Source organism: Motacilla alba, chromosome 17 (genome assembly GCF_015832195.1).
Source record: "Motacilla alba alba isolate MOTALB_02 chromosome 17, Motacilla_alba_V1.0_pri, whole genome shotgun sequence".
Classification (NCBI taxonomy): domain Eukaryota; kingdom Metazoa; phylum Chordata; class Aves; order Passeriformes; family Motacillidae; genus Motacilla; species Motacilla alba.
This window is the reverse complement of record NC_052032.1, coordinates 8,199,730-8,214,263: the sequence shown is the minus strand read 5'-3', so window position 1 is coordinate 8,214,263 and position 14,534 is coordinate 8,199,730. Positions and strand designations below refer to the sequence as shown.

Sequence of the window (14,534 nt, the reverse complement as noted above, 5' to 3'; positions counted from 1 at the left end):
TCCCCAAAACCAGCAAAAACCACCATAAAATTCACCCACGTGTACAGAATTGTGCTTTTATTTCTACCCCTTCCACTAAAGCAGAAGCTTTTGGTCCAACCTTACAAGCTCAGAGTAAAATAACCTACACAACCTGGAAAACAAGAGCACTGCCCAGAGATGCAAACACCACAGCCAAGAGCTGGGGAGGGAAGGAGAACACCCTGATGAGAGTGAAATGAAATCTGGGATTATCAACCCCAGGGATAATTGGTTTTTTAAGTGTAAACAAGGCCCAAGATGAAAAGAGAGGTGGCATTTGAACCCCAGGAGCAGCTGAAGGGCCCCAATGTCTGGGCTGGGAGCATTGATGTGTCTGTCCTGCTTTGTCCTGCGCTGCCTTGGAGCTCTCAGCAGCCCTAAGAGCACCTCTGGCACCCTGCCCGGCCTCTCTGGCTCATCCCAAATTGCTTTCCCTCCATTTCTGATGGCTTGATTTCACTCGTGGGCTTCAGAAAAACAAACAAAAAAAATCACAAAGGAGGGGAGGAAATCAAAAGCAGCATCTTTCAGCACCCTCCAGGGTGCTGTGTCCCATCCCAGGACAGGCTTTGGCACAATTCCTGTCAGCCCCTCCTGGCCACAGGTGCTGAGATCAGAGGAATCCACTTTTTTTTGGGTTTTACAGCACCAACTGCACCACTGAGACACAGTTATGGCACTCAGCTGCACAAAATTAACTCCTCTTGTCTTCTAAAGGAGCCAAAAAGGACCTTAAAAAGCAATATATTCATGCCCTGAGCTTTTCCACACATGGGAAAAGTCAGTTCAGCCGCTCCAGGCACTGCTGCAAACCAAGAGGGTCAAAACCCCACTTAACTCGTGGGACAGGGCTGCAAAATTTTACACAGATGAACCAAAAAGAATTGGCAGCAAAAGCAGTCACTTGTTCCTAGGCTGTCCTCAGCAATTTTGCCAAAACCTACTCAATTTTTCACCCATGTCCACGCCACAATTTAATGATGCCAGCTCCAGCTCTGGAGCCAGGGGCTGGACAAGACTTTTATCAGCACACAATAGTCCCTGGCTGGAAAATCAGGGGACAAAATGGGAAATGCAGCAGGAAAATGGAACAGCAAGGTCTGAACAAAGCTCATTTTGCTCATCACTGGAGTAACACAGGGCAGAAAAACAGGGCTGGGCTCCTCCCTGCTGCAGAAACCAAATTTCTCATTGAACTTCTTCCCTGAGATGCCTCCAAACAGCCCCACAAAGGAGTTAAATCCAGGGGTGGAAACATTTCCCTGCCCCAGACTTTGGGCAGCATTTTCCCCCCACAAAGATCCCCCAGCTGTGGGTTATGGGACTCGTCCATTCCCTGCTGGGATCCAGGTGTGACAGACCAAAATGGGCATCACCAGGATGGTTTGGGAATTCTTCCTGGCTTTCAGGCTGAAAATGCTTTTTTTTTTTTTTTTTTTTCCTGCAAAAGAGCCTTTCCCAAGCTTCCCCCTCTCTCTATTCCTAAACTCAACCACCAGGACTTGGTTTCTAATTTATATTTAAAGAAAAGCAAATTAAAAGGGAGGTTTTCCCTCTAAAACTGAGACACATTCACACGGCTTCACTCCCCTCAGTGCTGCTGCACCACAGGAACACCTCTGACTGCAGCAGAGAGAGTTTATCCCCCACCACGGGCTGGATTTTTGTCCTTCCCTCTCTCCCTGCAAAATCAAAAAAAAAAAAAAATCCCTTTGCAGTCTCATCCCCTCGGACACAGCTTGAAACCTCCCAACCCTGCAAGAGCCCGTGCTGCCATTTGTAAACTCCTGTTTTGAACAGCAGACCCAGCACAAAACTCAACTTGTCCAACCTGGGCTCAGGGCTTGGCCCCTTTTCAACCCTCCCCAGTCCCGTACAGAGACCCTCACAGCCTCCCAGCTAATTGAATTTTAATGAGAGGAAGTCATTTTTCCACTGGAAGAATGTTTTCCTAGAGAAATATTTTGAAACTCCTCTAACCTTTCCTGCCAGGCTTTTTTAAAGTGTTTTTTGGTGGGTTTTTTTTTGCAGCAGAACACGAGTGAGGAAGTTCCCATCCGGGCTCTCGAGCTGCTCCCCTTGCAACTCCAGCCTTTCAATAATTACAGCTTCCAAAACAAAAAGTGTTTGGGGCTGGTTTGATTTCGGTCCTGACAGGGAGGATATGAATTCCTACTGTTTTACAGCTCCTGTGTGAGACAGAGCCAACCCCAGCCCTGTCTCCAATCCCACTCCCACCTCACTGGGTTCTTTTTAATTTCCAGCAAAAGTGAAAAACACATCAGAGCAGAAAACCTCTGTGCTGGTTTAGGGCAAATTTGGGAGAAAACAATAAAAAAAAATACAAATATAAATATACAAGCATCATAACGTCACCCTAGGACAACCTCCTAGCTGGGGTTTGCAGATTGGGTGGGACAGCAGCAGCTTCATCTCCTGCACGTGCTCCAGAAGCCCTCAGCTTTCCAGGAACACAGAAACTGAACCCTTTGTTCTGAGCCTGCACAGTTTCTGCTTAGCCTTGCAGAAAGGAGAAAGGAGGGGCCAAAGGAAATGGAGTTGCTGAGATATGAAGGAAATTAGGTTCTAGTCCACTGCCTTCAGAAAAGCTTCTTCCACCCCAGTTAAAACTGCTGGTGGCTTCAGTGGTGCGTGAGGAGGTGACCAAAAAAAACCAGAAAGGATAAATATCAGAACTAGAGGGGGGCTATATCCATCTTGTGTGTATCAGTACATGTAAGACAAAGAAAAATAAGTATTTTCTAATGACCCAGTTCTCATGAGTGCCGGCAAGATCTTGTAGCTGAGCTCACAGCCAGAACAGACAAGAGGCTCCTTTGTACCCCAAAACTAAGGAGGTCCTGATGCCTTGGGAAGCCTGGCCTGGAACAGAGGCTGGACAGAGCTAAAGATGTAAGTAGGGATTTATTAAAAGGATCTCCTCAATGGATCCACCTTGGGCAGCACAAGAGCCCAGCCAGGGCTGCACCCAAGATGAACCCAAATGGTCCCAAAATGGTCCCGGGGTCTCTCCCTTGGCTCAGCTCTGCTCCATTTGCACCTTGCAGTTCATTGTCCCGTTCCAGCTTTAGCCCAGGCACTCCCACCCTGCTTGTTTTTCTCTCTCCAGCCCACGCTGTTTGTGCTCCTGGGCTGAGCTTTGGATCATTTGTCCTTGGTCCCCAGCTGGAGCAGGAATTGTTTTGTCTCCCTGCTCTGTGCAGAGAGCTCACCATCCCATAATACAAAGCTCAGACCCACACACCAAAGCAGCACAGAATGTGAAAAAACAGAAAAGCTAAACCCTGAGGGATCAACCCCACAGCCCCTCAGGGTTTAAAGTCTTTTCAGCAGGGGAGCCATGGCCATGGAAAGGGCTAGAAGAGGAGCAGGGAGCACTCATGAACACCTGGGCTCAGTTCCCTCCCTGGCAGAGCAATCAGCTGCCCCAAAGTCAGGTGAGTCCTAAAAACCACCTGGGAACCCCTCAGCTTTCAGGGGCAGTTGTGGAAATCCTGTTATTTCAGAAAATGAAAGTGCAGGTTTTTCATCCAGCCTGGATGTGACACCAAGTCCTTCCAGTGGCTCTGCTGGACCTGAGCTGGATAAGAGCTCACCACTTTTATGTAACAAATCAAAACACAGCATCCAGTGCTTAAATATTTGGCAGAACGTCCAACACTTGTGAAAGACACTCCAGTGCCCATTAAACCCAGCTTTTACTTTCCATTTTAATCGTTCAACTTCCCAGGGAACGTCTCTTAATTTAATACAATTTCAAGATCCAGGCCTCACTCTGTAACTGGGATTTTGGCAGATATATCCAGCCCAGCAACTCCTGCTCTGTTTACAGCAGAGCAGCTCCCAGATGTTGGTAATATTAAACAGGCTCTGAGTGACAGCAAAATGCAGGCAAGAACTGGCTTTGCTGTGGCTCTGATTAGCCAGGGAGAGGAGATATTCCCATCCCTTTGCTGGGCTGGGGAGGCCCTGGAGATCCAGCTCTTCCTCTAAATAAATTCCGTAAAAATAAAGAGCTAGAGATCCACAAGGCTTGATTACACCCCACTGCACTTGGTGCTGGCTTTAGGAAGCAATTCCAGCTCACAAGAAAGATCAGGAATGGGATTCTCATCCCCAGGAAAGCCTCACAAGTGCAGCAGAGCACAAAAGTTGATTTTGCCAGGGAAATGCAGACATTAAAATGCTGCTGAACTATGGGAAAAAGCTTCTCCCATCTGCACCTTGTCTATAAATAATGCTCTGCCTCTCTGCTTCCATCACAGGAGCTCACGGGAACATCCCACCCCGCAGGAATTTGCTTTGCCTTTGCAAGCAGAGTGTGGGAGGTGACAACCAAGCCAACCAAGCTGTCAAGGAGAGTCCCCTTGTGTCATGGAGCAAAAGAACCAAGAATCCACGGCCAGTGAGTGGAAAAAGAGCAAATTCCTAGAGCCCCAGGGTGAGCTGGGGCTTGGGAGGGAGCTGCTTCCCTCAGCCTTCATTCACTGCCCCTGCAGCTCTAAACCCCAGCACGGGGATGAATGAAAACCTTGTGAGCCCTTCCCAGTTTCAACGTGCCAAGAGCTACCAAAACCCAGTGCAGGGATGGTCCAGAACCCCAGAAAGGACTTGAAACCAGACAACCAGAGGAGCTCACTGCACCAAGGTCACCTGGCCCCCAGTTTTCATCAGTACTACAAAAAGTCAAAATAAAAACTTTAAAATCACAAACAAGGATTCTACTATGGAAAAAAAAAACCAAAGAATTTCAAAAATGAGCTGGAAGTGTCTCATCATCCCTGTGGAACAGCTCTAAAGCTGCTCCTTGCCGTGGCTCACCTCAAAGACCTCCTCATCCAATATCCTGGTGCCAAACACGATGATGCCGTTGACGTCGATGATGGGATGCTCGCTCCGGTCCAGGAACTTGGTGATTTTCTTTTTACAGTCCAGAACCAAGGTGACGTTTTTCTTCTGCACACTCAGAGCCACTCGGTGCCACCTGTGAGGACACGGCCCGCAGACACGTCAGGCACAGCGCTGGGCTTTGCAGGACAAGGCAATGATTGTACAAAAAAAATGAACTTTCAGGAATTGATGCTCTGCGAACCTTTCTGGAAATCCTCCCTGGCAGAGCCTAAAGGGTTGGTTGGCAAGAGAAATGCTGATTGACAGCTTTCATCCCTCCAAATCAGGCAGGAGAGGGCCAGCTCTGGCTTCGGCAAGAAGCAGGGATAATACCACACTGTTGTCTCCCTTTTCCACCCTCTTTTTAAGCCCTGCACAAGCCTCAGCCTGGATTTTGCAAGACAAACAGATTTTTATTTTTTTTTTAAGGCCCTTCGGAGGAAAATCAATGTTCCTATCCCCACAAGTACCAGGCAGCAGCGCTGAGTGCTCATTTACAATTCTTACAGATGTCAAATTAATCCACCAAAGGCCAAAATGACAGACTGGGGCACCTGTCAGCTGCCAGGGGTGTGCAAATACATTTCCATAGGCACGATTCCTGTTTTAAACAACGTTCAACATGCTGGCATGGATACAAACAATGAACTGTTTTTTTTTTTCCTTGGTGCACAAAATGTCACTTACTTGCCATCTGCTAGGTTAATGCCTCTAAAGAGAGGATAGTCTTCTGGGCCTGGCTTTCCTGTATGGTCTTCATACAGGAATACAGGAGATCTACCCAACTCCACACCAATTTGCTGGATCCCTTGCTCATTGTAAATTGAGATCAAGAAGGACTGACCTCCTTTCTTCGCTTTTACAGTGGTTAGAATGGAGAAGTCCTCTGGGAAGGGGGAAGCTGGAGTGGAAAAGCAAAGAGGTTAGTGAGGTTTCCTCGGAAATAATCCCTACATCAACAGTGCTGTTCTCTGAGAAGCCATGGTTTGTCTCCAGATGTGTGCACATCAGCAGCCCTAAATGTTTATATAGGGCCAGCTGAAGATGTGGCTTGTCCCCAAATACTCTGGGGCGAAACCCCTGTGCTGGGGAAACAAAAGTTCTACAAAAGTCATTGGCTTAAATTTGCATTTTTTGCACCCAACCCTTCCAAAAGAAGCTCCCCTAAAGGTTTTTAGGACACAAGGTAAGAACTTCCATGGGGGGCTCCAAATGAATTTAAGTGGTCAAAGGGACAGAGGAAATCAACACAATCTTGAAGGGTTTTTTATTTGAGGGAGCAGAGAATTGCATCAGGATTGGTTCATCCCAGATGAGAACAGAGCATTTCGTGGTTTTGGCTTTCAGGGCTGCTGCAGACAGAAAAAAAAAATCTGAAAAAGGAAATAAATCTGGCAATCAATGGAAAATGGTAATTTGTCTGCTTATTAAACAGCATCTCATTTCCTGACCTTTCCTCCTCTCAGGAAAGAGCTGTGTCTGATCACAGGTGATTTCTGTCTTTATTTCTGCAAGGTTTGGAGGATTAAAGCCATTAAAGCCTGTCAGCACAGGGTCAATCTGCAAGGCCAGGCAAACACATTTAAAGTTCCAATTTGTGCATCACCTTCTTGCAGAAAACCAAATTCCTCCCCCCTTTGGGTTTCTCTGCTGTTCGGGCTGAAAAAAAAAAAAAAAGAGCCCAAACTGAAAATCCTGGATGCACATCCCAGACAGGGCAGCTGGAAAACCACCAGGAGCATTCATAAAGAAGATTTCCTGATCAAATCGTGCACACCCTCCCCCCTGGTGCTGCATTTCAGAGCATGGGGCTCGCAGGGAATCTCCCTTTGGAGCAAACCAAGGATTGCTTTGTACCTCTGGAGAAATCCTCCACCCCGGCAGGGCAGAGCAGAGTGGGGCAGCCCCACTGTGGGGTTTGTGACACGTGTGGCACTGGTGGCACCCAGGGAACACAGGGATCCTGTTTAAACTGCAGATGTGCAGCCAAGTAAACCACAGAAACCATCAAGCTCAGTGCCCAGAAGCTTCAAATAGATTTCCTTCACTACTTGAGGTTTTTTTTTCCTGGGGGGGTTTCACCCAGGGAGGGGATGAGGAACGTGGCAGTGGGGAGTTCTTGGCACCACAGCAAAGCTGGAGCTCAAACACAGAAGCCCTGAGCTCATCCTCTTCCTCTCCTGACTGGGAGGTGCCTTAATTTTTAGGAACAAAGTGTTTTTAATGTATTTATCTGCCTGCAGCAGGAAGGGGATGAGGCAGGAGCTGCATCAAAACCAGAATTGCTGCAGAGCAAAGGGAGAATTCCAAGGGGATAACTGAGGATACCTATGGAGGAACACTTTGTACCAAGTTAATTCCCCTCACCTTGGGTAAATAACATTTGGGAAGCAGCAGGGAGGCCTCCCAGTCAGGAATTAAATGCCATTATATTCTGATTTATCCCCAGGACTCAGCCCCAGATATTTGGCCAAAGCAGCTCTGATTTTGGTGCCTCCCACAGGAGGCCCTGAGCTTTATCTCCCTCCCCTGAGCACAACCCCTCCTGGAGGACTGAGTCAGGACCATACGCCTTCCTGGCTCCAATTACAGCCTACAGATTTGGGCCTTTTATGTAAAATAGTTCATGTCCAAAATTTCATTATGAACCCACAATACAGTACCTTTCAACTTGGACAAGCTGCCAACTCATTAAAAAGCTGCTTTTAATTTTTTTTTTCATTATTATCAAAATGTCTCCATGGTGATGCGAGTTTCTCAACCCAAATAATCATAATGGATGAATTATAGCTGACATTACTCTGTTACTGCTCTGCTGTCCTGGCAAAATAACAATGCCTGCACTGTCAGAGGCAGAAATGACCCGGGCTGCTGAACGAGGGCTGAACACACATCCCCACACACACCAATACTGATAAATACACGGCCATAAATACACCAAGCAGGGAGAAACTGACCCAAATCCCTCCAAAACAATGGAGACACCCCGCCAACAAAGGGTTAGGCATGGAGTCCTCCTCTTGGATTCACTCCTCAAACGAGCTCACGCTGGGAGAGGCTGCGCATCCATCGCTGGGGCTGGCGGGCACCCTCCTCCCTCCCCGTGGCCAAAGCCTCCCAAACCCGCCCTGTGGGACCCCCCACAGCATGAGGGGAGCTCCCAATCCCGCTGAAGCTGCAGGAGCTCCAGGGTGGGCATGGCTGAATCCATGGGATGCTCCAGTGGATGAGCCAGAGTCAGGCTGAGCAGCTTCTTGCTTGAGCGCGGTGATTAAAGGCTCTTGTAGAGCCTCGTGGTCTTCAAAACAGGGCAAGTTTGACCTTCTTCCTAACCCAGGGGTGCCTAAACCAGAGTCCTGCTAACCTAAACGCAGCCTAAACCAGACTCCTGCTAGCCTAAACCAGAGTCCTGCTCCTGAGACCTTCATCCTAATCCAGGGCTACCTAAACACAGCCTAAACCAAAGTCCTGCTCCTGAGACCTTCATCCTAATCCAGGGCTACCTAAACACAGCCTAAACCAAAGTCCTGCTCCTGAGACCTTCATCCTAATCCAGGGCTACCTAAACACAGCCTAAACCAGAGTCCTGCTCCTGAGACCTTCCTAATCCAGGGCTACCCAAACACAGCCTAAACCAGAGTTCTGTTCCTGGTCTGGGAAGGGCAGGAAAGCTTGAGCTGCTGAACAGCAGAAATCAGAAAAGCAGTGAGCTGATCCCATTCCTGACACAAGCACAAAGAGAGAGGAAACGTTTCCTGAGCCCTTACACCTTTCCTCTTCAAAGCAAAGCTGGTTTCCAATGGTGTCACCAATTTCTGGCCTTTTCCTCCAGCTGAGGAGACTCTCAGCTTGTTTTTCTCAGGGCTGAGTGTTCAGGCTCTAACAGGGATTTCTGAGAAGGCCAATGACAACTGCAAATTTGATGGAAGCACGCAAAGAACATTTGCTGGCTGCCACTGAAACCCTTGCCTTTCTTGCTTCTTTTTCTCTTGCTTTTCTTTCTGGAAAAGCACTGATTTCGTTGGGAAGCAGGATTTCTTCAGGAAGCCAGGACAAAAAGCATCTCAGCAGATTTTTTTCACTCTTTTGAGCATGAAAAAACAAGTTGTGCGTGTGTATATATATATGTATACACACACATACATCTTGCTTTGCTGGCTGTGGCAGCAGAATGCAAAGCCCATGAAATTACATCTTAGAAAAGCACCAACTTCTAATTAGCAGAAAATATTCTGTGCAGAGCACGTTTGCCAAGGGTGCTGTGGAGCAGAGAGGGAAAGCTCTGCTCCAACCCACCCTCCTGGTGACACAAAAGCCCTAAAACCACATTCCCCTGGGACACTGCCCTGCAATTACTCTGTTATCTTTATCCCCTCTCTCATCTGGGGGTGGGAGCTGAAGTCACATCTTGTTAAAGAGATGTGGAAACATCCATGGATCTGCTGGAAAACACTGGGAGCTCTTCACTTGGCTCTGCCCTATTTCCTGAGCAAGCAGCAGAGAAGCCTCAAGGACTCTGGAAGTTTTCAAAGTGGGACTGAGCTGCTTCAAACACCCCACGGGTGTCCAGGAGATGAAAAGGTGGAAAAGTTGCTCCGTAACTCCATCCAGAACTTCTCACACAAGGAAGATGCAAACCAAGAACTCAGTGAGGGCGAGGATGTAAAAGCAATAAGGTATAAAAGAGACAACCAAGAGAATCTTCAACACTGAGCTCTTTCCTGAGACCAAGATTCAATTTTCTGCAAGGACCAGGACTCAGCTCTCCCCTGGGATCAGGACTCGGCTCTCTGTGCTCGTGTTCCCCGGGTCAGACCTGCTGTGATCCAATCCCTTGTTAAACAATCAGCCAGAATGTTCTAGCCCTGTTTTCACTCCTCCAGTTCCCCACCATTTGCTGGTTTCTGTCACATAAAAGTGGCCAGGCAAGACTCCACAGTGGCTACAGAAACTACTGGCAAGCTCTCAAATCCACCCCAGCTGGATATTCCAAACTGGAACATTTCCTTTGAACACTTTGGGGCTTGTAGACGCCAGGCCTGAAACTTTAAGTCATTTCAGGAACGTGACATGAAGGGACAGGAAGGCACAGCCTGTCCAGCTGGGCCCACAATCACTTTATCTGTGATCACAAAGAACTTTCCTGCCCTGGGCAGCAATAAAGACAAATTTAGAGTCTGCTTTGCCCTTCTGCAGACATTTAAGCCCAGCTTTAGGCCAGACTGAGCAGTTCTTTTGCTAAGGGCTGCCCATGCAATGAGGCCCAGCCTGTCACATGTTGCCCTCATCACACCAGGCTCAGTTTTCAGGTGAGACCCAGCCCGTGCTCCTGCTCACCACGGATTAAATACAATTATTGTCACAGCAGGATAATGATGAAGGCTGGAAACAACCTCAACAACGAGGGAAGGACAGGAGGGGAGGGTTGGGAGCACATCCTCAGCCTCAAAGTCTTCATTTGTGCCTCTGCCAGGCTGGGGCTGAGGGCTGCCCTGGTTAATTAAGAAGCATGGATGGTGGCACAGCCCATTAGCTCTGATTCAGCCAATCCATTCATCCCCTCCCAAGCACTGAGGGAGGACGTGTGTGCCTGCTCTGCTTAAATCCCCTCCTGCCTCCCACACCAGGCACAAGCAGCTTCCTTCCTTCCCTGCCCAACCTGCCTCAGCAAAGGCACTTTCCTCATCCAAGCCCTGCCGTGCCCCATTCCAGCATTCCCCCAGGTGAGCCAGGCACATCTGGATGCCTTGGGAAGGAAGAATTCTGGTGCTGACTGCATCTCTCAGGCAGGGGAGGGGTTTGGGTCCATAATTTCTTCTTACAAACGCACAGTGATAACGCCTTGGCCTGAAAAATTCAGCTCAGGCAGCAATAAAACGGGCAGTGCTCTTCAAGGGCTTTGTGCCTTCCTCTGAAGAGCCTCCCATCCCTTCAAACAGCTTTTCTCAGCACATCTGTTCCTGTGGGCCAGCCTCAGTTATTTTTATCTGGTGATTATTTGTGTTAGGAGAGACAGCAGAGCCCCAGGACCAGAGCCCGCTGAGCTTGGCACTGCCCAGGCACAGCACAAAACCCAGCCTGGGCTCCCCTGCCTCTGTCCCCAGCTGGGTGTCACCCTGTGAGTGAGAGAGGGGGAATCTCCCAATCTGGGGGGGAGCAGAGGCGGCAGTGGCCACCTCCTCTGCAGTGACAGCCACCACCTCGTGCAAACCCAGGGATAAAAGGAGATTATTTGATGGCTGGAAATCTGCAGCCCCCTGAAACAGCAGAACACACTGGGGAAATGAAGGAATCGGACATTTCCATGGGACAAACCAAAAGCTGGACTCACCAGGATACAGCTGCTTTGTTGGGGCACTGAGCTGAGCATCTTTTGTTACTCTGTAAGCAACATCTGCTTCTTTTGAAGATCTTCTGCTTGTGCAAAAGCCCGTGGTTTTTGTGATACCATCAGGTAAATTATGAAAATCTAACACCTTCAAGAGGTCTGCAGGTTCAGCTGCGGAGAGAAAAGGAGAAAGAAGAATTAGGAGACAGCAGGGGTGGCACTGCTGGGCTCCACATCAGGCTTGCAGCACACAAATCGATTGTCACAACCTTAAACCCAGCTGAAATGTGCCTCCAGTCCAAGGCTAATGTCCCTCCAGAGCAGGGACAGGGTCAAAGCAGGGGCTGAGGGCAGGAGCAGCAGCAGATCAGCTGTCTGCAGCGGGGCAGGGGCAGAATGCACTCCCTGCTGGTCCCAGGAGCTGCATTTCCCTGGGTGTCTTCAGCCAGCATCCATCACTCAAGCACATCCTGGAGATTAAGCACTGGGCAGGAAATTCCTGATCTGAGGGAAAGGTTTAAAATCAGGAATTTCCCACCACACCAATACAAACCTTCCCATTCGTCAGCTGAGGCAAAAAGTTATTAGGAAAGAAACACCTAAGCAAGCTTCCCTGGGGGACAGAGACCATGCAGAATAATCCCACGGAGTGGCTGGGATGACAGGAAAACCCACAGGGAATGTTTTGGGAGATGAAGCAAGGTGAGGAGGCAAAAATGCTGCACAAGCCCTCCTCAGGCAGCTCGAGCCCAGGCAATTCCCACCAAATCATTCCATGATATTCAGCAGGCACCCAAACCTGCAGCTGGATGGCCAAAAATCCACGCGTGCCTCACAGCAAGTGAGGAAATCTGAATTTTAACACAGCAAAAAGCTCCTTTCCTCACTCACATCCCACCGGGCTCTGTCCCGAGGCTCTGATTAATGAGGAGACCTTGCCTGACATCCCACAGCAGCACAGGGCAGCTTCACCTCCACATCTGCAGGGCGCTGGGACATCACTGCAGTCATGCATCTCATTAACTTCCTAATCTGCATCTCATTAACTTCCTAATCTGCTCTTGCTCACGTCAGCAGAGGCGGAGGCTCCAGAAGGGGAACAGCCAGTCCTGACTTGAAACCCTTGAATGAAATTATTCTGAATTTTGACTCAGTAGTTGGAGCCCAACGGTGTGAGAAACATGAACCAGCCCAGCAGGGCCCAAAGCAAACTGGGCTGTGCTGGTTTTGGCTGGGAGAGGGTTAAATCTCACCCTAGCAGCTGAAATGGGGCTGCATTTGGGATTTGGGCTGAGCACGGGGCTGATAACGCCGGGATGTTTTCATCGCTGCTGGGCAGGGCTTGCACAGGCTCAAAGGATTTTCTGCTGCTCTTTCACCAGCCTGGGGGTGCACAAGGAGCTGGGAGGGGCCCAGACCCAAGGGATATTCCATGATTCCCGTGGAACCATGGCCAGAGTGCTGGGAAGTGGACCCAGCCAGGGTCTGAAATCCCCCCAGAACTCCAAAGGAAACCAGAATTTAAGCCATTATTAACACTCCCCAGTGAATATCTGAGCCCACCAAACCCCCCTGGCCTGGGGGCAAACCTCATTCCCAACTCTCCTTGCCCTGACTGCTCTTTAAGGCAAATTTTTAGAGGAAAAGATGCCTTAAACCCTGCTGATCCTTCAGGATACGTGCAATAACAAACAAGGATTTTCTTTCAATCCATTACACCTGTCAGTCAGAGCTCAGCCCAACCAGCCCTGCTTCAGCCACTGCAATCTCCCCTCAATCATTATCCAAAGTTTCATTTCCCCATCCTAATTTTTGGTCTCCCCTCCTAAATCCACCTTCCTTAGCCAAAAAAATAAGGAAAATAATTACATATTATTCTCCCCTAAAAAAAAAAACCCCAAGAAAACAACATCAAACCAAACTGAACAACCCCAAACAACCCAAAACAACAACAAAAAGCCCTACAGAAACCCCCAAGAACCCAATGGAAGCATTGCTCTGGGAATTCAGGGCAAGATGGGAGCTGCAGCTCCTGCAGAGCACACTGCAAACCCCAGCCTCAGTCAGGAGCCATCAATCTGAGCCATCTTTATGCCTGTAAGAATCGTTTTTAACACCTTGAACACGCCCAAAGCACTGCTGGAAGTCACTGATGTGTTCCTTGTGCAAATCTGTGCTCCCAGTGCCTGCAAAATTACAGACTGCGGGCAGCAGGCCTCAAAACAAATCTCATTTTCCAAGGTCTTTAATTAAATCCCCATCCCTGAGGAAAGCCACCGAGTTTGAGCTTGTCACAGGGCTGAGGAGCTCCTGAGGCTCACCGGTGCTGGGGACAGACATTCCCAGTTCTCCCAGTGCAGGGAGCTGGGCAGCACTGGAGAAAAGGAAAAACCAGGTTTGTAAACAGAGCATGGTCTGGACTCCAGGGAATTCTAAAGCTGAGCTCTGCCAAGCCAGGTCTAGGGAAGGTTCTCTGCTTGCAATGAGATGAGCTTGAAGGTCGCTCCCAGCCCAAACCAGGCTGGGATTCTGGGACAAAATTCAGGGGATTTCTGGAATTTTTCTTCAACTTTTTGCCTCCCACCACCCTTCAAAGTGGAAAAAATTCATCTGGAGACAGAAATTTACTGTGCACAGCTGCCCTGTTGTTGTATCAATGCCCTGACTGAGACATTTGGGGGAATTTTCTTCCATGTTCAGATTTGGAGCAGGCAAAGGACATCCCAAAACCCTTCAGGGCTTTCTGGGGCAGCTCAGAGTCCCGCTGTGGTTTGTGTGCCATGGTTTGAGGCCACGAGGTGAAAATGAAAAGCATTCCCAGCTCATCCAGGTGCCCTCTGCAGCTTCCTCCTCGTTCACCAGCAGTCCCACCAGGCTGGGGATTTGCAGCCCAGGGATGTAGATTTGCTGGAATGGTTTTTGTTGTGCATGAACAGCAACAGAAAATTGTCATTTATCTCCCAGTGAGCAGTGACAGGAAATAAAACCAACAGGGATCACTTCAGGAGTAGTGAAAAGAATTTCAGGACACCTTTCACTGTCCCAGGGTGCTCCAAGCCTTTCCAGCCTGGCCTTGGACACTGCCAGGGATGGGGAATGCACAATTTCTCTGGACAACCTGAGCCAGGCCTCCCCACCCTCACACAGAAGCTGTTCCATATTTTTAATGGGGAAAAAGTGTTTTCCACCCCAAGCCGTGAGGGGTCAGAGCATGAGGAGGGACAGGAGGAGCCCTTGGTGACCCCAAAGCTTCAACCCCAACCTGCAAAACCCA

At 49.0% G+C, this 14,534-nt stretch overlaps 1 protein-coding gene across 1 annotated transcript in view; it reads right to left on the bottom strand.

The window, feature by feature from the left end:
- The window catches only part of COL5A1 (collagen type V alpha 1 chain), a 135,672-nt gene that overhangs the window by 97,389 nt on the left and 23,749 nt on the right, over positions 1-14,534 (bottom strand). Inside the window, exons 2-4 of the mRNA XM_038156249.1 lie at positions 11,264-11,431; positions 5,620-5,833; positions 4,864-5,026 (exon numbers count right to left, since the gene is read on the bottom strand). Of these exons, the coding sequence (XP_038012177.1) occupies positions 4,864-5,026; positions 5,620-5,833; positions 11,264-11,431 (545 nt within the window). The remainder of the gene's footprint in view (positions 1-4,863; positions 5,027-5,619; positions 5,834-11,263; positions 11,432-14,534) is intronic.